Raw genomic sequence first — 18,623 nt, 5'->3', positions numbered from 1 at the left:
ATCACACGCAGTAATGTCTGAGAAAATGCAGTTTGAATTGTTGAAGTGGTAGGGGAATTGTATCTGAAAGTGTACCTAAAGGACTTTATATAGGATTCTGTTCTCATTTTCTCTAAACCAACACACTGTCTCTCTTCCTCTCCCGCATTCATTCCCCCTCCCCCACAAGCTTAATGTTGATTTTTGTGGGCTTTTTTTGTTGTTGTTTTGTTTTGTTTTGTTGTTTTTGGAGACAGGGTTTCTCTCTGTGTAGCCTGGCTGTCCTGGACTCACTTTGTAGACCAGGCTGGCCTTGAACTCACAGAGATCCACCTGCCTCTACCTCCTGAGTGTTCATGGTTTGGGAAGGCAGGAGAAATTCCATTTATTCAAGTATCCTGTCAGTTACACCTACGATACTGAGCAAGCCTTTTAAACAAGACCCAGTTTTCTTACCAGAAAAATGGGATGATAGATACCTTCTATGATACATCGAGCATTAGGAGGGACGGGGACACACACACACACACACACACACACACACACACACACTGGAAGTTAAAAAAGAAAACATGAAATGCAAATCAAAGCAATGACGTATCAGGCATGGAGAGATGGTAGGAGTTTAAGAGCACTCATTTCCTCTTCCAGGAGACCCATGTTTGGATCTCAGCACTTATGTAGGGCAGCTTAAGGACACCTTTAATTTCAGCTCCAGGGGAATCTAACACCTTCTGATCTCCTAGGGCACCAGGCATACATGAGGTATACAGATGCATGCACAATCAAATCATCTATACATATTTAAAAATTCTTAGAATATTGTAGATCTGTTTTAATCTATGAAAAATAACTACAATGAGACCAGGCTGGTCTTGAACTCACAGTAATCCAGAGTTCTGGGATTACAGGCATGCACCACCATGCCTCCTCATCTTTGTTTTTATAATACTTTAATATTTACTAGGTTTCTTTTTGTCATCATCCTACACCCCCACCCCTTTTGAGACAGGGTTTCTCTGTGTAGCCTTGGCTGTCCTGGATTCACTTTGTAGGCCAAGCTGGCCTCAAACTCATAGAGAGCTGCCTGCCTCTGCCTCCCTGAGTTGTGCTATCATGCCCTGGTTCATTTCTTCTCTCGAGAGGCATAAGACTAGCTAAGGTATGGCCTGGAAGAACAAGCCATGGTGTGGCTTATTGGTATGATTGCTTTCAGATTTCCCTGGAGGACTTCCCACCAGGCGATCTCTTTCTCTGTGACAGCACTGATATAAATCACTTGGTCTGAATATTCTCATGTTTGCTGCTTTGGCCATTTGTACCTATGCTTGATTAATGCCCCAACTGTTAGCTTTAGAACAAAAGACTCATAGTTACTTGTGCCCCTCAAGTGAGCTGCCAGCTAGTTGGTAATTATCCAAGAAAGGTACCATTATAAGTAATCTGCCCCCACTATGCTGTGGCCCCTTGTTGTCTGCTATTGTTTAGTTTGTAAGAACTGTATCTGTAAACAGGAATGGGGCTTCATTTTCCCTTATGAATGCAGAGGTCACGGTTATGTCCCCTATTTATGATTACACTGCCCCAGTTCACTGTCACTGGATACACCATGGAGGAGTTGTGACAGAATCTTCTAGTTACAGAATGCCACTTACTTGATGTAGGACTCTCCTGTTTGAAGAAAGCACCGGTGAGGGGGAACCTGGATGAGGCTGGGGTCTGACCATCTGGCGCCCGCCTGTACTTACTTGTCTTCACAGAAAATACTTGAGGCAGAGGACATGATAGCACATACTTGTGGTCTCAGCACTCCAGGGGCCAACCAGGAGGGTCACCCCAAATTCTAAGCCAGTCTGGGGTGTGTGTGTGCATGGAGTTCCAAGTCAGCCATAACTACAGTATAGAAACCCTATCCCCCCCAAAAAAAATTGACAGCTCAGATATGCTGGAAGGGATTCCTTTAAAACATAAAATAGAACTTCCATCTATGCTATTTAGGAATAACGTAGAGGCTCTTTGTGGATGTTAAGCCTGGCCATTCATTTCAAGGAATACGCAGACCCAGAGGCGTGGGTGTCGGGTGCAAGATGGGTCCTCCTCCCCCACCCAGTACTGGGCTGAGTCCTTCTCTGATGACCAGATGACAGACTGGGCGTGAAGGATGCTGGTGCTTATTGTATTGCAGCCGGTGGAATTAAAATGCGGTTCTAGGCTAGCTAGCTCTACCATTTTTGAGAACAGATAGATCAAGGTTTAGTTTCAGTGGGGTAGTGCGGGAGATGTGTGAAGGGGTGCTGGAGCAAAGGCCCGAGACTGACTGAGGCAACTCGCCGGTTCCTGAGTTTAACCCTCAGGGAAGGAAGAGGAAGTGTATTCTGGAATAGCTTAAGCAGCTGCCGCTATTGGCCGCTGGGCTTGTCAGTCGCCTGGGGCTGAAGCTGAAAAGAGGAAGGAGAGCTGTTGCCTGGAAGGGAGGAGGAGGGGGCCGAGCCCTACGAAGCCAGGGGGCGTGGGGGCTGGGAGTGTAGGCCAATTGGCAGGGCGGGGCTGCCTTCGATCTGGCCACTTCTCTTAATCATCGCTTTTCTGATTCAGGGTGGCATTGTGTGTCCCAGTGTGCAAGAATAGCCCCAGAAGAGGAAAGGCTGAAGCCAGAGCTCTTCACAGGGAAGACTCCCTCCCCCCCTGCTTCAGGCTGCTGAGCACTGAGCTGCGCTCAGAATGGAAGCCATCGCCAAATATGACTTCAAAGCTACTGCCGACGACGAGCTGAGCTTCAAAAGGGGGGACATCCTTAAGGTGAGTGCTCATGTGGTGGCCTCCCGTGCTTGGCTGCCTTCCCTCACTGTGGTAACACACAAAGAAGCTGTGCCTGCTTTATCCTCAGTACACACGTTTAACATTTGTCACCAGCTTTGATTGCATGGCTTGCAGTAGATTCTCAGTGAATTTTTAAATGTGGCATGAGAGAGTTGGTGTGTGTGGTCCTTAACTGCCTTTGTGTGAATGTCTGTTTTTCTGTTGCTACAGGAAAAGTCAAAGAAAGAGATATGAGCAGTGGGTTTACCTTGTGAAGTTGTAGTAAAAACAAAAACACAGTATTAAAAAAATCCTCCATGTGGATTATTTATGCAAAAGCATTTCTCTAACCTTACTGTGCATAGCCAGAAGAATCTGCATTTTGTGGTGGGGTGCTAGTAGATTAGATGCTGAAGAGTTCGATGCCTTGATTTCTGAAAAACTAGTGGAGTTCTACATAGTGTTTAACTTGCCCTTAGACAAGTCAGATTTTGGCTTTCTTTAAAGGAGCGTGAGCAATACTGCACAGTAAAGTCTAAGCATAAAAAATTGATACAGTTTAGAAGTGAGTTGCTTTATGCTTTGCAGCTTATTGAGCCCTGCTATGACAGGAGTGCTGGCTTCCCACCTGGCACATGGTAATTTGCCCAGTTGGCTGGAGTAATTCAACCTTTGGGATGTCAGTTTTCTTTCCAAGGGTGAGTGTTGTCCAAGAGTGTGTGAACTTCAGCGAGAAAAGCTTACTTTGAGTGCTGCCTGTGCCTCAGTTTTGATAGTCTTCCCTCTGAGCCTCATTCCGGATTGTTGAGATTTGCCAGATACTTGTTTTACTACCCTGAGTGATAGACATGAAAATGTGGTTTATAGGAGGAACTATACGGAGTGAACCTAGCAGTAGTTTGCCCTTACAGTGAAGGAGTGCTGTGTGACAAGACTTTTGTTTTTGGTGTTTTTGTTTTTTGAGACAGTTTTCTCTGTGTAGCCTGGCTGTCCTGGACTCGCTCTGTAGACCAGGCTGGCCTTGAACTCACAGTGATCCACCTGCCTCTGCCTCCCAAGTGCTGGGATTAAAAGCATTCGCCTCCATCGCCTGGCAAGACTTTTGGTGAGGAGCTGCAGTACACAGGTCTGCTCGGCCCAGATAGGGAGTCCACAGGGACTGAAGTGTGCACACCACCAAAATCCAACATGGTGAACCAGTGAGTTTATTGGAGTGAAATACAGGAATAGGGGTAAGGGGTCACTTACAGGAGCAGAAATGACTGAAAGACAGCTGTGTCACTAAGCCCCACCCCAGCGTGGATGATAGCCCATACAGCTGGGAGCACCCTGCACAGCCTGCAGGCAGCTCAGCAGGTTGGAGAGTGGCCTTCCCCAGGGACTCTGGTCTAAACCTCTTCGAGACAACTCAGGGCTCCAGGCACCTTCTGCTTCCAGGAAGCTGGCCTGGTCGTAGAGTCTTTACAGCTCTTCCTCAGCGAGCCTCTTCCCACGGCTCAGCTGGAGTCTTTGCCTCTTAGCTGCTTGAGAAGGGGGCACAGAGCCCGGGGGAGGGCGGGGGCTAGTGAATCTTGTCAGTTCAGGGACTTCTGCAGTTGTTTTGAGTTGTTTACCTTTCAGTATAAAAAGCTGCTCTCCTATTTCAGTCTCAGAGGAAACTGTTAAGACGTTTTCCATACCAAATAACTGGGCTTTGAAACTATTACTAATCAGGGAGCTGGCTGACTTGGAAGTTCAGGGTGCGGTGCAGTCATTCCTCAGCCTCAGAAATGTCAGTTGAATGTCACATAAGGCAGCGCTAAAGGGCTGTTCCTAGAGTAGAAACCTTTGGGTTTTTGTTTTTTGTTTTTGTTTTTTATATTGAGACAGGGTTTCTCTGTGTAGCCTTGGCGAAACCTTTGTGGTGACACAGCTTTTTGTTATTTTTCCCTGGTTTGACGTGACAGGGTTTCTCTGTGTAACAGCCCTGGCTGTCCTAGATGCACTTTGTAGACCAGGCTGGTCTTTATTTATTTATTATTATTATTATTTTATTATTATTTATTTATTTATTTATTTATTTTTGGTTTTTCAAGACAGGGTTTCTCTGTGTAGCCTTGGCTGTCCTGGACTAACTTTGTAGACCAGGCTGGCCTCAAACTCAACAATTCGCCTGCCTCTGCCTCCGGAGTGCTGGGATTAAAGGCGTGCTCCACCACCGCCCGACTGACCAGGCTGGTCTTGAACTCACAGAGATCCTCCTGCCTCTGCTTCCTGAGTGCTGAGATTAAAGGCGTGTGACGCAAGTGCTTTAAGAGTGGAATGAAACAATCCTGGCTTTAGACCACCAGGGTCTTCTGTTATTGGCTTCTTAGAGTGGTAGAGCTCTGGCTGCTAAGTGACTGTGCCATTGGCACAGAGGTCATTTGCTCTGTGGTGACTGTGCACAGTAGATCATCCACTTGTGCTATCTTACAATGAGGCTGTTTACTCAGACACTCAACATTTGCAGCCTGGACAAAAACCCTTAGAACCAGTTGTGGTTTGTTTTGTTTTGTTTTGATTTTTCAAGTCAGGGTCTCTTTGTAGCCCAGGCTTGCTTAGAACTCACTATGTCGCCCAAGATTATAGGTGAAGTCCACCATGCCTGACTGTGTTTTCAGTATATAACCTTCCCATTTAACTAGCTCTAGTATCTTGGACTTGGCAGGGCTGGCAGTTCATATTCTTTTTTTTTTTTTTTTTTTTTTTTTTGGTTTTTTGAGACAGGGTTTCTCTATGTAGCCTTGGCTGTCCTGGACTTGCTCTGTAGACCAGGCTGGCCTCGAACTCACAGCGATCCGCCTGCCTCTGCCTCCCGAGTGCTGGGATTAAAGACATGCGCCACCACGCTTGGCTTGCAGTTCATATTCTTGTCAGTGTGTCCTAATGCCTGTTGACACTAAAGCAACAAAATCAGGGGCTCCGAGCAACAGCTCTCCTGACTACGGTCTCTTTAAGACTGTCTTGGACCTAGACCGTAGATGTCTGATAAGTTGTTAGTGTCCTGTATGTGGGGAGAGAAACCTCACACACTTGGTCCTTTCTAATTTGGTAGATAACTGGGATATGAAGTCATGATGCCATTACTGCTTTTGAACAGTGGCCATTAGCTCTTTGTTAGTACTCTTGTGGCTTTATTCCATAAAACGAGAAGGAGTGAGGTGCATATGAACATGTGTGCTGATGCAGTGGCTGCCCTTTGTCTATAGCTGTGACACAGCTTCGTGAAGAGGACATGCTCTCTGTTAGGGGCTGTCGGTAAGACACGCCGTTGCGTCCTTTCTGTGGGGAGTAACCCAGCCTCACCACTGCCTTGTATCATTTGGTAGTGCTTGTGAGCCCAGACATGATTAAAGGTGGATGGGACACTGAAACTTTGATTGAAATAGGGAGGTATTTGTCCTCCTTTTTATTCTCCTGTTTCCTGTTGTTTTTGTTTGGTTTGGTTGAGACAAGGTTTCTCTGTACAGCCTTGGCTGTCCTAGGACTTGCTTTGTAGATGAGGCTGGCCTCGAACTTGCTGAGATTCACCTAACTGCCTCTGGAGCCCTGGGATTAAAGGGCTGCGCCACCAGGCTCAGCTTGCTGCTTTGTTTCTCTGCTTGTTCTGTTTTGACATGATATCTGTTGTCCAGGCTGGTTTTAAATTCATCTGCCTTTGTTACTTGTCCTTTTATGTAAGCTTGTGTTTTGCTTGGAGAGCAGGGGTCCTGGGGCTTAAAAATGAAAGGACTCTTTCTGCAAGCGTCAGGCCTTTTCATGATTAAAATGCACTTAAGTTCCTCATCGCTGTAGTGGAGGCTTGGAATGGGCCCTGAGTACACGACTGGGGTTGCAGCTTAGTGGTAAAGGTACTTGCTAGGTGTGTGAGACTCCTTGTGTTTTTAGCTTTGGTCCACATAAAGCTGCCTGCCATGTTGCGATGTATGAGTATGCACCTGCTGTATAGGGATCCAAGGGGCATTTTAAGCCCACAGGCCTTTGTGAATTCTGATAGAGTTATTTGCCTTCTCTGCTTCTAGAAGGGACCCAGCATTATACTCATCCGTGTCTTCTGGCTGGCGCTCACTACCTTCACAGTCTTCATAAACTGCTTGAGAGATAGGTTTTGGGTTCATTTTCTGCTCTTTAAGCATCTGCCTGTCTCTGTTGCTTGGCCTGTAATATAGATGTGACACATTTACTTAGCATGCCTTGAACCAGACTCTAGGCTCATTGCCTTGGCTGTTGGGGAAGAAACGCAAACTACATTTTCTCTCTTCAGCAACTCTGAAAGAAAAACAACACATTACTGTACTAAGGTACTAAGCAGCCCAAGGCTGTTAAGTTACATGGTTTTAGAAGAGGAAAGGCGCCGGACATGGTGGTACACACTTTTATTCCCAGCAATTGGGAGGCAGAGGCCTTTTATTTACCTGCAGGGGAGTGGGCACATGTGCCACAGCATGCATGTGGACCAGTCTTTCTTTCCTCCCACTGTAGGTCCTGGTGGTTGAGCTCAGGTTAACAAGTGTGGTGGCAGGCCAGGCATGGTGGCTCACGCCTTTAATCCCAGCACTCAGGAGGCAGAGGCAGGTGGATCAGTGTGAGTTCAAAGTCATCCTGGTCTACAATGTGAGTCTAGGTCAGCCAAGGCTACAGAGAAAAACTCTGTCTCGAAAAACAAAAAAACAAAAAACAAACAAATTAATTACTTTTATTTGTCTTTTTATTACTATATGTTGTGGTTAATTTAAGTATGGTCTAAAAAATGTCTATTATTAGACTATAGTTATTACGGCGGTATTCTCTAACCCACAGTCAATCAATAAGAGAAACAGACATCTGTTGTATTTTAGAATAGTCTTGGTTCACCTGGGGTAGGGCAGATACTAATCCTCTAAACTATCTTTTGCTTCCCAAGACCCTGTACCATGGCATCTTTCTAATTTCTACCTGGGCTACCTCCCATCCATAATCCATAAATACTTGCTAATGTTTTGCATCTCTCCTAACCACGTTGATTGGACCGTGTGTTCTGTGAGGGTTTTATTTCCTCCTCCAGTCCCTGTCTGTCCTTCCTTCCGAAGATCCTCTCTGCCCCCAACCTGAGAACTTTCACTCCTCCCCTTCCTTCTGCTCTGCCCAGGTATTGGCTTTTTAATCAGCTAATCAGGAATAATTTCTAGGCAAGGTTAAACAGCAATATTTAGGGTAGGTGACAGTTTGCTCATAAACAGTAAGAATGTCGAGAGACGAGCAATTAAATATAAAGCACCAGACCATACTCCAACAACAATACAATGCTATGGAAAGCTGTTCTTAGTACGATGTCATGTGCTTTGAGCATAGTTTCTACTGTTAATGTGTTCCTTGCTCCTTGGACAGTGCAACCTCTGCTTTTATGCCATGGGTATATATCTGTGTATGTATATGGTTTTCTTTTTTTCTTTTGTTTTTTTGAGGCAGGGTTTCTCTCTGCAAGCCTTGGCTGTCCTGGACTCGCTTTGTAGGCCAGGCTGGCCTTGAACTCACAGCAATCTACCTGCCTCTACCTCCTGAGTCCTGGGATTACAGGTGCGTGCTCCTATATGGTTTTCTCCCCCACCCTTTTTTGTTTTGTTTATTGTTTTTTAATTTTTTTTTCAAGACAGGTGGTCCTAGACTCACTTTGTAGACAGAAATCCACCTGCCTCTGTCTCCCTAATACTGAGATTAAAGCCATGCGCCACCACGCCTGGCCTTGTATATGGTTTTCATGTATCCAAACTGTAGGACCCATAAATGAGAGAAAACACATGGCATTTGTCTTTCTGAGACTGACTCAATTCCTTTAATATAATTATCTATAGAGATGCATCCATTGTCTTGCAAAGGCTGTAACGTCTTTGGTTGAAAAACAGAAAACAATCCATTGTTTACATAAACCACATTTTCCTGGTTCTGTTTTTGGACGTCCATGCTGGTTCCATGACTTACCTGTTGTGACTGGTGCTGTGGTAAACACTGATTAAATACCTCTGATATTTGACTTGGAGTCTTAAGAAGATATGAGAGGAATGAGGTAGCTTGGTTGTATGGTCTGTTTATTAGTATTTTCTTTTTAAATTTATCATTGTCTTTAGGTGGTTTTTGTGTTTGTGTGGTGTCCATACTAGTGTCCCAGAGCAACACTCTGAAGTAAATTCTCTCTTCCTTCAGGCTTCTGTTTTGTTTTATTTTAATTCTATTTTTGATCATGTGTGGGTGCATTGTGAACATGTCACAGCATGCATGTTAAAGTCCATCATGTGGATCCTGGGGATTGAACTTGGGTCATCAAGCTTGATGGCTAGAGCAATCTCATTGTCTTTATCTTTAGTGTTTAAGCTAATGCTCATGCTGATTTCCATAGTGGCTGGAGTTGTTTGCATTCCTATCAGAAGTATAAAGGGCTGGGAGGTGGTGGCGGATCGCTGTGAGTTCGAGGCCAGCCTGAGATTAAAGGCATGCACCACCACGCCTGGCCTAGAATTTTAAATTTCTATTTATTTTCTGTATATGAGTGTCTTGCCTGCATGGGTGTCTTTATTCCACATGTGTACAGTGCTTGAGGAGGCAGAAGAGGACTGTCGTCACACTGCTGAGACATGGAATCTCTGTCGTTTTCATTGTGTTGTCAGAGCTGGTGAGGGGGAACATTTGTTCAGATTTTTGTTGACCCCTTGGAGTTTGTTCCCCTCATCTTTTGAGAGGTATCCATTTGTTGACAGGGAGAGTTGTTAATTTGTTTGCATGTTTCCTTTTTGTGTGTGTATGAGAAAGTCTCACTCTGGGACCTAGTCTGGCCTGGAACTCACAGTGTAGCCCAGGCAGCCTCAAACATGAGGTGTTCTTGTGTTGGCCTTCTGAGTACGGGGATGATGTGGACTGTGCCTTTTTCTTTTTCTTTTCTTTTTTTTTTTTTAGACACTGTCTCATTCTGAAGTCTAGGCTGTTACAGAAATCACTATGTAACCAGGCTGGCCTAAAACTCTTGCCTCTGCCTGTTAGGCTTACAAATATGAGCCACTGTGCTCAGCTTAATGTTTATGATAACCAGCTCGTTGTCTGAATTTTCTTAAGGCGAGTAGCTTTGTGAACCTTATGTTCACTTTGTCAGCTGAACTCAGAGTTTCCAAATCTGTGCTGAGAATGAACTTTCAGTTCCTACACATCCTGAGGAGCTGGGATAGAGACCTACTTCCCTCTTCTGGGAAAGAAATGACTGAGGACATGACATACACTGCTCCCTTGGAGGCTTCCTGTTGAGCAGACACCATTCCTGAAGCTCTTGGTGGGTGTCTCAACCTTAAGAGCGTCCCCATGTTTTCTGGCACCAAAGGACTGACACAATTGGACCCATCACGTGAGTGTAGACGTAGCTCAGAAACTAAGGCCAAGAGTTGCTTCCCCTGAAGCTGTGGCCACTCATGGGTCCTGGAAACCAAACTCTGGTCATGATGAGGAGCAGTTGACACTCTTAAGTGCTGCGCCATTTCTCCAACCCTGGTTTTAAACCTTTTAGGCTAAAATGCATTGTAGTTAGTGCTTAGTTTCAAAACTTTGAGACTTTAAAAAAACAAACCATGGGCCGGAGAGATGGCTCAGAGGTTAAGAGCACTGTCTGCTCTTCCAGAGGTCCTGAGTTCAATTCCCACAACCACAGGGTGGCTCACAACCATCAATAATGTGATTTGATGCCCTCTTCTGGCATGAAGCTGTTCATACAGATAGAGCACTCATATACATAAAAATAAATATTTTAAAAAACAAAAACAAAAAACAAACAAAAGCTAAAGGTGGCAGTGCACACCTTTAATCCCAGCACTCAGGAGGCAGAGGCAGGAAGATTGCTGTAAGTTCTGAGGCCAGCCTGGTCTACAATGCAAGTCTAGGATAGCCAAGGCTACACAGAGAAAGAAACTCTGTCTTGAAACCCTCCTCTCCCAAAAAAAACAAAACAAAACAAAACCAGACATGGCAGAGCACGCCTTTAATCCCAGCACTTGGGAGGCAGAAGCAGGTGAATCTGTGAGTTCGAAGCCAGCCTGGCCTATGAAGAGTCCAGGATAGCCAGCCAGGGCTGGAAAAAACAAAACAAATAAACCTTAAGTGACTGAGGAAAAATCTTTCTCCATTTGGCAGATACTCTGATTTTTACCACCTCCTGGATGTGGAATGAGAAACAGTTCGTCAGTATTTCAAAGAGTTAAGCTCCAGGCTAGCCTCTTAATCTTTTTTTTTTTTTTTTTTTAAGATTTATTTATTATTTTATACAATGTTCTGCCTGCATGTGTGCCTGCAGGCCAGAGGAAGGCATCAGATCTCAGTGTAAATGGTTGTGAACCACCATGTGGGTGCTGGGAATTGAACTGAGGACCATTGGAAGAGCAGTCAATGCCCTTAACCTCTGAGCCATCTCTCCAGCCCCCTAGCCCCTTAATCTTAGCTCTTCTACTCACTAGCCAATTGGGCTTATGATCTTGGACAGCTTGCTCAGCAATTTTACATTTGGTCCTCCCATCTGTAAAATGGAAATAATAATACCTGCCTTCCTAGGGCCGCCATAAAGTTTAAAAGAGCTAACGTGTCAGTGTGCTGAAAGCAGTGACTAACACTCATAGGCAGTTGTTGGCTAGTTGCTGCTAATTTCACCAATATGATTCAGGATTATAAGCGGTGTCAGGGAACTCCTAAGTCTTAGGCCTCTATTCACCAAACTGTAAGTGCCTCTCTGCTGTAACCTCAGATTCAGGATTGTAAAGCCCTGGCCCAGCTCAGCTGAAATATGGGCATTTGATTTTAGTTTTGGTTTGTTTGAGTCAGGGCCTCACTATGTAGCACTGGGTATTCTGAAACTTTTTGTGTAGACCAGGCTGGCCTCGAATTCACAGAGATCCATCCTCCTGTCTCTGCAGTGCTGGGATTAGAGGCATGTGCCACCACACCTATACCCTTTAAAGTTATTTTATTGTACATTATTAGAGAAAAATAGGAAACTTCAAATGCTGTATCAGTCCCTTTTAGTATTACTGTTTTAGAAATATGCTAAGCTTTATCACTCACAATGTAGGCCATGGTTAAAGATGCTTGCTGCCAAACCTTATGAGCTGAGTCCCATTCCTAGAACCCACATGGTGGAGCGAGGGCTGACTATTGAACGTTGTTTTCTGACCTTTTTACCTGTGCACCTTGCTTGGCAAGTGCATGTGTGCATGTGTGTAAATAAAAATATAGGTAGATGAAGATGCAGCTCAGTGGCAAAGTCCATGCCTAACACGCACAGAGTCTGTATACCTAACACACAGAGCCCTGTAGTCTCTGCATCACAAGGAGGAAAACATACCACAAAACCATTGTTTATTTATTCATAGTTTTTCTTTTCTTTTCTTTTTTTTTTCTGGTTTTGGTTTTGGTTTTTCAAGACAGTGTTTCTCTGTGTAGTCCTTCCTGGCCTGGACCTCACTGACTGGCCTGGAACTCACAGAGATCCACTTGCCTCTACCTCCCGAGTGCTGGGATAAAAGGCATGCGCCACCATGCCTGGCCTTTTTGTTTGATTTTGGTTTTTGGTTTTTGGTTTTTCTAGACAGAGTTTCTCTGTGTATTCTTGGCTGTCCTAGACTCACTTTGTAGACCAGGGTGGCTTCGAACGCACAGAAGTCTGCCTGCCTCCGTTCCTGAGTGCTGGGATTACAGGTGTGTGCCACCATACCTGGCTCTGAAACACAACGTTTAATTTTTGTACTTGCCATATTTTACTAATTATTTTTAGTGGTTACATAATACATCAAGATAATGTTCTATAATTGACTTTCCTAGTTCCCTGTTGCTGGGTTTCTTGATTGTTTCTATTAATAATTTAGTTCTTACACTCAAGGGGGACATTTGGTACTGTATTGTCCGTTTTCTAATGCCTGCACTAAAGGTTACCTGCTTTAAGACAGTCACAGAGAAGGGCCCCTAATTCTCAGCCAGAACACACCTACAAGTGCACCTTTGCCCCATTCTTAGTCTCCTGGTAACAGCAGGGCATTAATTTAGAGCTTGACACTGTGTTAGGAGACTGTGATAACCAAATTTGTTAAATGTGTAGACAGCTTGATATCGAAAATGCTCACTGTCTTCTGAGGCACATTTTATTTTGTGCTGTTCTTTTTTTTTTTTTTTTTTTTTGGTTTTTCGAGACAAGGTCTCTCTGTGTTAGCCTTGGCTGTCCTGGACTCACTTTGTAGACCAGGCTGGCCTCGAACTCACAGTGATCCGCCCGCCTCTGCCTCCCGAGTGCTGGGATTAAAGGCGTGCGCCACCACGCCCGGCTTTTGTGCTGTTCTTAAAGGTGATTATTCACCTTTATAGCTCTGTCATTAAGTTAATGAGCAATTCTGAGACTAGAGGAATTTGGCATATATTTCTAGATACACTGTACTTTGTTTTTGAGACAGGGTCTTGTTACATATACCTGGTTGGCCTGAACTGACCATGTAGACCAGGCTGGCCCTAATCCAAAGATCTGTCTTTGCCCCTGCCTCTGACTAAGTGCTGGGACTAAAGTTGTGTACCACCAATGCTGACTCTATACTGTGGTTTTAATTCAGTTTCCTTCTTTGAACCAAATGAATCTCTTCTAGACAAATTTCTAACTCACATCTAGAAAAAGGTGGAAAAACAAACTAGGTTTTTAGTTTGTGCTGCAAATGCTCTTCAACATTACAAATACGTGCTGGGGGATTTTAAGAAACAGGTAAATTTTATGCATGAGTGCTCTATCTACAGAAAAGAACACCAGATCACATTATAGATAGATGCTTGTGAGCCACCTTGTGGTTGTTGGGAATTGAACTCAGGACCCCTAGAAGAGCAGACAGTGCTTTTAACCACTGAGCAGTCTCTATACACACACACACACACACACACACAGAAAAACCCCTGTCTCGAAAAACCAAAAAAGGAGAAGAAAAAGGACACCCCTGCGTAGCCCTCTTGTAATCCTCTATGGCCTGAAAGTCACAGACATCCTTCTGCCTCAACTTCCCAAGGCTAGAAATAGGCATGTGTGCCTGTTATAGTGGCTCTACTAAGAATTCAGAAGTTTCCTTTATTTATTTATTTATTTATTTATTTATTTCAGAAGTTTCTTTATCCCATTTTTGGGGTTAGTATCTGGTTTATTGTATGACAAATTCTGGAAAATGTTTGGCTTTGAAAAGTAAATGATGATTTGAAATTATGTATGGCTTTTTAGTGTACTAATATATTTAAAATAAAGTGTGCTGTGCATGGTGGCACTTGGGAGGCAGAGGCAGGTGGATCTCTGTGAGTTCGAGGCTAGCCTGGTATACAAAGCAAGTCTAGGACAGCCAGGGCTACACAGAGAAGCTCTGTCTTAAGGGAAAATAAATAAATAATAAAATGCATTTCATTATTTTCAGAATGTTTATTAGAATCATTTAATAACAGAATATAAGGAAAACGAGGTTATACTCCCTCCTGTGGCCAGGTAACTTTTTTGAAATTAAGTAAGTCTCAAGTCTTCACTGGAAAGTTTATAAAAACTCTGCCTAGTTGAGTGTGGTAGCCCATGCCTTTAACCCCAGCTCTCTGTAGGCAGATGGATGTGAGTTCAAGGCCAGCCTGGTCTACAAAGTAAGTCCAAGACAGCTAGCTACCTGTCTCAAAAAACAAAACAAGCCCCCCCCAAAAAAAGCCCTGCTTATCCCAGCCCCCCCCCTCCTATTTTTTGTTTGTTTTTCAAGATGGTTTCCTCTGTGTAGCCTTGGCTGTCCTGGACTCGATTTGTAGACCAGACTGGCCTTGAACTCACAGAGATCAGTCTGCCTGTGCCTCCCGAGTGCTAGGATTACAGGTGTGTGCCATCATGCCCATCACTCGCCTCCAACTCCTATCCCCTAGGCCTGGCTCATTTTGATGAATCCTTAAAATGACCTACCTTGATGGCTTGCATCTACAAATACCAATAGATGAATAGGGCTGAGTGGGTAAAGGCATTGTTGCCAAGCCTGACAACCTGATTTTGATCTCTGGAACTCACTTGGCGGGAAAGAAGGTGCTAAGATGGCACATGCTCCATGGCATGTATACATATTGAACAATGTTCTTCTGAAAAGGCTTTATAAAAATCACCAAGTGTTTCTAAGTACTTAAATTTGTGCTGTCTTTAGTGCTAGGGTTGATACAAAGATCAGGTTTCAAGGTCTAAATAATACTTAATACCCTGCTGTAAGAGCTTGCTGAAGATAGTTGGATGTTTTGAATGACAAGTTTCTGAGTTAATTTAGAAGCGCTCAGGTCTGCATTTTGGCTGTGTAGCTATCCGTGGCTTACTAAGGACTAGCTTCTAAGTTTAGCAAAGCTCTGAAGAATTACTGGAGCTGTCCTAGAACACGTCAACTTGGAATTGTCTTTGAGAGGTGTACTTGGCACTTAGAAAGTAGATGTGAGCCACTGGCAGCAGCAGGGCATACCCAAGAGCGCTGAACTTACTAAGACTATTTTAGTTTTTGTGAAGTAATTCACAAAAGAGTTTTTAATTTGTGCCTTCAAATTCCATGCTCTCGAGCATGCTCACGCATGTACGCTCCCCCTCCCTCCCTCTCACTCTTCCCCCTCCTCCCCCCTCGATTTATTTATACAGTATTCTGCCTACAATTGAGCTAGCACACCAGAAGAGGGCACTAGATCTCATTACAGATGGTTGTGAGCCACCATGTGCTTGCTGGGAATTGAACTCAAGATCTCTGGGAGAGTAGACAGTGCTCTTAACCTCTGAGCTATCTCTCCAGCCCCTGTGCTCTCTCTTTAAGGTCTATATAGAAAATATAGACTAGGGCTGGAGTGATACCTTTGGGTTAAGAGAACTGGCTGGATAGGCTTGCTCCCTAGATCCCACTGTGGAGAGAGCATCAATTCTGGAAAGTTCCTGTGACCTCCGCACACACTTCATGGCGTGCACACATTCCTCCTTCCTAGCCACACACACTCACACAGACACATACATTTTCTTAGAAAAGAAAACATGGACTAGAATGCTTTAGTGAGCCTGCTGCTGGTTATTCACTTACTCACTCAGTGTGTCATGGGATTGGTGTGGAGTCCTTGTCTTGTGCGCCGTTTACCAGTGAGCTATATTTCTACTCTTGGGGCTGCTTTTAAAAACTGTAATTTTCTTTGTTTTAAAATTAGCTTACGCCACGTGTGATGGCATATACCTTTAAACCCAAGATTTGGGAGATAGATCTGTGAGTTTGAGATCAGCCTCGTCTACATAGTGAGTTCCAGGTCAGTCAGGGCTACAGGGCCCAGCTTGGATGTTATTTTTCAAAGTTAAAAACACTGAGATGAGTGGCAGTGAGGATGGGATTGTGTCTGTGGGTCAGGGGTGGAGCACTTGCCTAGCCTATGTGAGGCCCTGGTTTCTATCCATTGCAAAGGGAAAGCCCAAAATCACATTCATGAAACATAAAGTTTCATGCTAAGTTAATGTTATTTATCGTATATAAGCGCAGACTCCCCCAATGCCAAGGGCTGAACTACTGAACAGACCCACCCAGGTTCCCTGCTGCAGAAGTGTATTGTGTTATGAGTCTAAGGAGACTACCTAGTGCCTTGCCGCAGGCTAAGTACATGGCCTGTCACTGATCTGTCCTCACAGCACACCACTGAGCACCCCAGGTTTCCTTTTAGCTTCGTTGTTTCCCCCCCCCCCCCCTTTTTTTTAAATTTTGAGACAAGGCCTCTATTGTGTAGATCAAGCTGTCCTCAAACTCAGAGATCTACCTGCCCCTGCCTTCCAGAGTGCTGGGATTACAGGCGTGCGCCACCACGCTCAGCCCTGGCTGAAGTCTAGTACTTAATAGAGCTTGCTGTTTCCTGCAGAGGACCTGGGCTCAGCTCCCAGCGCACACAGGCCCACAACAGTCTGGAACTCCAGTTCTTGCGAGTCAGACTCCCAGTTCTGGCTTCCTGGCACCGGGCACGCTTGTGTTGCACAGGTACACATTCAGGCAAAATGCATAACATAAAATAAAAATAAGATCTTCAGTCATGCTGGCTGAGGTTTCAGTTCTTGATAGCTGGGTAGCTGTGGCTGTGTTAGTGCGCTGCAGATACAGGGGGTCTGCAAGGATGGTCTGCATCCTTACAGATGGTGTTGCTGTGGCCCTGCAGCTGTCACTGTCTCAGGCACTGGTTTGGAGTTTCACTCAAATCTGGGAACCATCCTTTCTCTAAGCACTGTTGGTGGTTATTCTAGACGTTAGAGGTGTTGCTGAGGACTGGGGGCAGAATGGGGGCGTGCTTTTTTCTTTCTTACAGGTCTTATCTTTGTCCACTCTCCTCTTTTCTCTTGGACTTCGGACTTTCCAAGCCCCCCTTTCTCAGCACTGCTCCCCTTTGTGGCCTGTTCCGTGGCTGGTCTGCAGACCTGTCATTACCTAGCTCTGTATCTTTTTTTTAAAAAAGATTTATTTATTATGTATACAGATCTCATTATAGATGATTGTGAACCAACATGTGGTTGCTGGGATTTGAACTCATGACCTTTGGACGAGCAGCCAATGCTCCTAACCTCTGAGCCATCTCTCCCGCCCTAGCTCTGTATCTTTACTACTAAATAAAGTGGCAAGATCAGTGAATGCTCCTGTGGCCCTCCTTGGGGTGGCCTCTTGTGCGGCCCTCCTCAGGTGGCCCGGGAGCACTGCCTCCTCTCGTTCAGGTGGCTGTGCGGACAGCAGCATCTGAGGCCTGTCCATAACGCAGAGGCAGCATTTCTCTGAATTCACCAAAACCATAATTGCTGTGTTTTCATTCCAGACCTGTTTACAAAAGCAGGGCCCAACATTACCTTACTGTAGAGTCATTTAGAGTGGGGTCTAACGTGCACGGAGATTTCGTAGTTTCAAATTCTCAACCAGAAAAACTGTTGTTTTACCAATCAACACCTTTGTCAGTAATTCAGAAACGGTGTGTCCAGTGATAAACACATACTCAGTTCACATCTAGTTTTTAGTTTCCCTGTTCACCAAGTGACAGTCCACTTCTGGTCTTCAGCCATATTGATTTTTTGCCTGTACAACCTCTTCAAACTGCGTAAATGTCCTGTATGCCAGAAGCTTAGCTTTCCCACAGCTAACGTACTATACCTTAGCCTCACCCTTCTCTCCCTTGCCCGTGTTGGCAGTGGCCTACAGGATTTCTTTTTTTTTTTTTTTTTTTTCCTTTAGCTGCCTCTCCACTGTCCCCAGTATGGGCATGCTTTTTGCCACAGCATCGGCTCTTTCTCTCTCCCTGGATGAGCATCTTCCTGTATGTGGGAGCTTGTTGGATACTTTTTGGCATAGTAGTGTAATATCTTGGAGGGAAGGAAAGTTGTGTACATATTTATCCTGTTCACCCATCTAGCATGAACAAATGTAAAATTGACACCATCTTTATATCATGCAGTATTGCCATCAGAGTTTGGGTTTGGTTTGAGTGGTACCTCCGCTGTTTTGCTGTTATTTAGGTACCAGACAAGAAATAAGAATTCTTTATTAACTTTTAAAGATTTATTTATTTATTATGTACACCATGTTTTGCCTGCAGGCCAGAAGAGAGCACCAAATCTCATTATAGATGATTATGAGTCACCATGTGGTTGCTGGGAATTGAACTCAGGACCTTTGGAAGAGCAGCAAGCAGTGCTCTTAACTTCTGAGCCATTTCTCCAGCCCTAAAATAAGAATTCTTGCTGGGTGTGATAATACACATCTTTAATCCCAACATTTGGGAGGCAGGCGGATCTCTGTGAGTTCAAGGCCAACCTG

General features: G+C 44.6%; 1 protein-coding gene across 1 annotated transcript in view; it reads left to right on the top strand.

Moving 5' to 3' along the window:
• Positions 1-18,623, top strand: part of GRB2 (growth factor receptor bound protein 2) — a 59,933-nt gene that overhangs the window by 7,029 nt on the left and 34,281 nt on the right. Inside the window, exon 2 of the mRNA XM_084747824.1 lies at positions 2,575-2,778. Coding sequence (XP_084603950.1) covers positions 2,701-2,778 — 78 coding nt within the window. The 5' untranslated portion in view covers positions 2,575-2,700. The remainder of the gene's footprint in view (positions 1-2,574; positions 2,779-18,623) is intronic.

This window comes from Acomys minous (genome assembly GCF_964271855.1).
Source record: "Acomys minous genome assembly, chromosome: 12".
In the NCBI taxonomy this organism is placed as follows: domain Eukaryota; kingdom Metazoa; phylum Chordata; class Mammalia; order Rodentia; family Muridae; genus Acomys; species Acomys minous.
This window is presented reverse-complemented; position numbering and strand designations above follow the sequence as displayed.